Below are 5,000 nucleotides of genomic sequence, written 5' to 3' on the forward strand. Positions count from 1 at the left end.
CCTGTGGCACTAATATATGGCTGTCCTAAACTAAAGTTTGGAAGCTATGAGGGTAAGACTTGAGTGTCGTAGAGTGTCCCTTGAGGCTTGGATGTGTTCAGGAACCATGACTCTTGCCAATGGGGGGAGTGGGTTCCATTTTAAGGTGAACTGATTTGATAATTCCATACGAGAGAGGAATTTTGATCATAGAATTACTGTCTTAAAAAGTTTCACTGAACGTTTTTTTCAGTGTTCATTTTACAGTTAGTGTGATAGATTTTTTCTATGAGCAGCAGCAGGGTACCTAGAAGGTGGGGTCCTGGCACTCTTGGTAAATGTATTGATCCCAGTGATGCACGAGATATAAAGAGCATGTGGGACAATTACCTGATGATAAACTCAAGAGAGGGAACTAAGTGGACAACATAAGAGGTTTTTCGCTTTTCTCTAGGTATTCCATTGCATATTCTAATACATTTATCACACTCGCACAGGTGACCTACGCTGACACGTGCGCCTACATGCTGGCCTCGGAATCGTCACTAGCCGACCTGAACGGCCGCTTAGCCGAGCCGGTCACGATTGACTGGTTCCGTGCCAACGTCGTGGTGAAGGGCTCGGCTGCTTACGACGAGGACGACTGGGCCTTCGTCAGGATCGGAGGGGAAGGCGAAGGAGGCGTGGTGTTGCGGAGGTTGAAGCCCTGTGATCGGTAGGTCTGGGGAGATGGGGTGGGTGGACAGGAGGGTTGTGTGTGGGGGCGGAGACGGGCTTGGATTGGGGTCAATGGGGTTTGGCGGGGGCGGGAGAAGGGTAAGTTATATTAATGACAATAATAATGATAATAATAATAACAACAATGATGATGATAATAATATAGGGTGTGGTGACAGGTTCCTGCGACTTCAAGTCAAATTGTGACTGTCTGCTTTTTGTACTTTTGAAAGGGAGGAAGGGAGGGAAGCACGAAATCCTCTTCATTAAGGATTGAACTCAGCTCCCCTTCTCACCTGAAGAGAAGAAATTTTGACCCAAAACGTCATGTATCTCAGGTTAAATCGACTTTATATGAATATATATATATATATATATAAATAGATATATAGATAGATAGATCGATAGATAGATAGATAAAGATATCTATAGGAGAGAGGAGAGAAGCAGGTATATAAGGGGAAAAGGGAGAAGCAACACGGTACAAACAGGGCAGGTGAGGACACATGAAACGAAGGCAGGAATGGGCAAGTGACCGACATCGAGGTAGGTCAGATCAGGTCACCTGGTCACCTGGGGTATGTGAGACGGGTGGCCAGCATAAGGTAACAGTCTGAGAATATGTGTTGCAAGCAGACTGTCGGCAGGAGAAAAGCCACTGTTGAGGTTGAAGTTAGGAAGCCTATTGATGAGGGAAGATTCCAACAGTGTCTTTTCTCCTGCTGACAGTCACACACACACACACACACACACACACACACACACACACACACACACACACACACACATATATATATATATATATATATATATATATATATATATATATATATATATATGTATGTATGTATGTATGTATGTATATATATATATATATATATATATATATATATATATATATATATATACATATACATATACATATACACACATATATGTGTGTTTGTATATATAATTATAATGATGACAACAAAACAAATGGATGAATAGATAAGACGAGATACAGCTAAACATAAGATAAGTAAAAGATTGGATGAGATAATGCATTATCTTGAATTTGATTATTTGCGAAAAAATAAAGAATTTTTCTAATACTCACACTGCAACGATGAAAATTTTATTATATTGCCTTGCCTTACTTTCCTTATTTACATATTTATTTCAGTTATTTATTTATAAACTTATTTATTTATTAACTTATTTACTTATCACCTTCACCTATTAACATATTTTTATTAACTTATTTACTTATCACCTTCACCTATTAACATATTTTTATTAACTTATTTGTTTATTAACCTATTTATTCATGAACTTATTTATTTATTAACTTATTCACTTATCAACATATTTACTTATCAACTTATCTATTTATCAGCTTATTTACTTATCAACTTATTTACTTGTCGACTTGTCTATTTATTAACTTATTTATTTGTTAACCTATTTATTCATGAAATGTATTTGTTAACCTATTTATTCATGAACTTATTTATTTATTAACTTATTTATTAACTTTACAGGTGCATATTCACAACTGTTGACCCTTACAAGGGTTGCAAAACAGCTGATCAAGAACCAATGACAACGCTGAGGAAGTAAGTGTGTTTTTTTTAAATCAGATTTGGGTGTATCTCTGTTCTAGTCCTGATCTCTCTCTTTCTCTCTCTCTCTCTCTCCATTTCTATCTCTTTATCTCTCTATTTTTTTCTCTCTGTCTTTCTTTCTTTCTTTGAATCTCTCTCTCTCCATTTCTATCTTTTTATCTCTCTTTTTTTTCTCTGTCTTTCTTTCTTTGACTCTCTCTCTCTCTTTCTCTTTTTCTCTCTCTCTATTTATCTTTCGTTCTCTCTCTCTCTCTCTCTCTCTCTCTCTCTCTCTCTCTCTCTCTCTCTCTCTCTCTCTCTCTCTCTCTCTCTCTCTCTCCATCTATCTATCTTCCTCTCTCTTTCGTTCTTTCTATCTTTGTGAGGGCTGCTAAGAAAAGGTTTTTAAAGCCAAAGTCTGGTTGTTCTTGGTTCCTTTATTGGTGGATAACGGCACTAGTAATATATTGATATTTACTTGGTAGCGATGGCGTGTCAGAAGTCTCTTGTTAAGCTGGTGTGTCTCACGGCAGAGGCGGGGGGGGGGGGGATGCGGTAGGCTAGCTGACCGCTCCCCGCCGGAGAGCCTGGGAGTCCGTAAGGGACGGAGTGGGAGTGAGTGATTGAGTCTGACCTCAGGTCGACCTTCTGTCTGACCAGTCGGGTCGGTATAGTTAGATTCCTAGTCAGATTTATCCTGGTTCCGCTTGGTGACTATACGGTAGCCACGTGGGAGATTAGCCTCAAGTGGCACTTGAAGTACATCTCACTATCTTCCTCTCTCTCTCTTTCTTTCTTTATCTCCCTCTTTCTCTCTCTCTCTCTCTTTATCTTCATCTCTATCTCCCTCTCCCTCCTTCTCTCTCTCTCTCTTTATCTTTATCTCTATCTCCCTCTCCCTCCCTCCCTCCTTCTCTCTCTCTCCCTCCCACCCTCCCTCCCTCTCTCTCATCCCTCACCACCGTCTTACCACCTATGTTAATGACATTCTGACTATTACCTTTTGAGGGTTGTCTTAGTCTATTGGAACTAATAACCCACCACAAACAAGGTGGTGATGCCAGACACAGGGTTTGAACAGTTCAGATTTATTCCATAAAGCAGATAGTCTGCCGTTATGGTGCACGATAGAAATATTCACTACAGCACAAAGGTCACAGCAATAAACAATATCGCAACACGTGTAAACAGGCGGAGAAATCAGGTGTCAGCGGTAGTGCAGCCGATTCCCGGTCTATATGTATGTTCCAGACATCCTGCTTATATGGAAGGGGTTTCCATCCGCCGTCCCCATTGGTGGTTCTGCGGGAAGGTAGTCTGGAATGTAGGAGGGGTGATACTCGAGGGTATTAAGCTCTTTTTGAGGGTCTAAGGTACTTGGGAAGGCAATCATGTGTGAATTACCTATAAATCAAAGTTGGCCTGACCTGACCCGGCGATTGCCTCGCTGGCTTCGAGTGCAATCAGTCATATGGTATTTGTATTTGATTTATTTTGTATTTAATATCGTATATAGCATTCTATATAATTCTCACATACCCTAATGTCGCTTTCAATAGAATTACAATGTATAAAGCCAATAGAAATCAAGATTTATCTATAATCATCGGCCAATAAGAAGCACTTTTAACCAGGAAAAAAATAATATATATATATAAAATTTAACTTCTGCATCCGGACCACCCATGCTAAAGCCAAGGTTGAAGGCGTGAGGCATATTGATAGCGGGTCTGCTTGCAATGAGCTGTTCTGTGCCAAATATAAATATTTGGTACGTACCAAACACAGATATTTGGTACGTCGGTTATCATCAATAATACAATATGCTGTAGTGTGGCAAATACAAATATTTGGTACGTACCAAACACAAATATTTGGTGCGTCGGTTACATCAATAATTCAATATAATGTAGTGTGCCAAATACGAATATTTGGTACGTACCAAACAGTTGGGACGTAGGTTATCATCAATAATACAATATGGCATAAATTGTATCGAACAAAATGATGCCAGACTGCGAGGAGAGGAAAATAGATCTATTGTATAGGCAAGAGGTAGGAATTTATTTCTGAATTGGAAGATATTTCTCGAAATGCTATATAGAATTATTTTTTACTTCTCGGCATGGACCATTTTTTATGGAAATACTGATATATTTCCTTCTAACATGAATTATATGGAACTGAACAATATTTTTTAGATGACATAATCATTAGAATATAAGATATATTTAAGGAGTTGTTTAATGTCTCTTATGAGTGCTGATATGTGCATTAAATGCTGATGTTTATGATGATATTTCCCATAGTTTTACAAATTTTAAATACAGCAAAGAATTTGTTGTTAAGAGAGTCCCACCCCTTTTAATGTGTCATCATTAAAATATCGTATGACTGAAGGTTTGCAACCCTGCACTTATCTATCCATCCATCCAATCAACCATCCTTCTATCATTCCTTCCATCTGACATCTATCTATCCTCTTCTCTTTCTTCCGTCTTTCCATCCATCTACATATCCAATCAACTATCCATCCACCGTTGTCTGTCCATCCTTCTATCCTTCTATCCAACCAACCATCTATCCCTCCCTCAAGTGTCTATCCCGTTAGTTCCCCCACCTATCCAACCAAGCAACTAACCTTCCAATCGTTCAACCGTCCAATTCTCTAACAATACACCTCATTGATCAACCATCCATCCATCCACCCATCCATAC

The 5,000-nt window shown here is 39.0% G+C and overlaps 1 protein-coding gene across 1 annotated transcript in view; it reads left to right on the plus strand.

Annotated features, from left to right (window-relative positions):
- The window catches only part of LOC122253948 (mitochondrial amidoxime reducing component 2), an 18,391-nt gene that overhangs the window by 12,747 nt on the left and 644 nt on the right, over nucleotides 1-5,000 (plus strand). The window contains exons 6-7 of the mRNA XM_043017396.2: nucleotides 477-694; nucleotides 2,220-2,294. Of these exons, the coding sequence (XP_042873330.2) occupies nucleotides 477-694; nucleotides 2,220-2,294 (293 nt within the window). The remainder of the gene's footprint in view (nucleotides 1-476; nucleotides 695-2,219; nucleotides 2,295-5,000) is intronic.

Source organism: Penaeus japonicus, unplaced genomic scaffold (genome assembly GCF_977035675.1).
Source record: "Penaeus japonicus unplaced genomic scaffold, GWHDUDI00000001_assembly GWHDUDI00000040, whole genome shotgun sequence".
In the NCBI taxonomy this organism is placed as follows: Eukaryota; Metazoa; Arthropoda; class Malacostraca; order Decapoda; family Penaeidae; genus Penaeus; species Penaeus japonicus.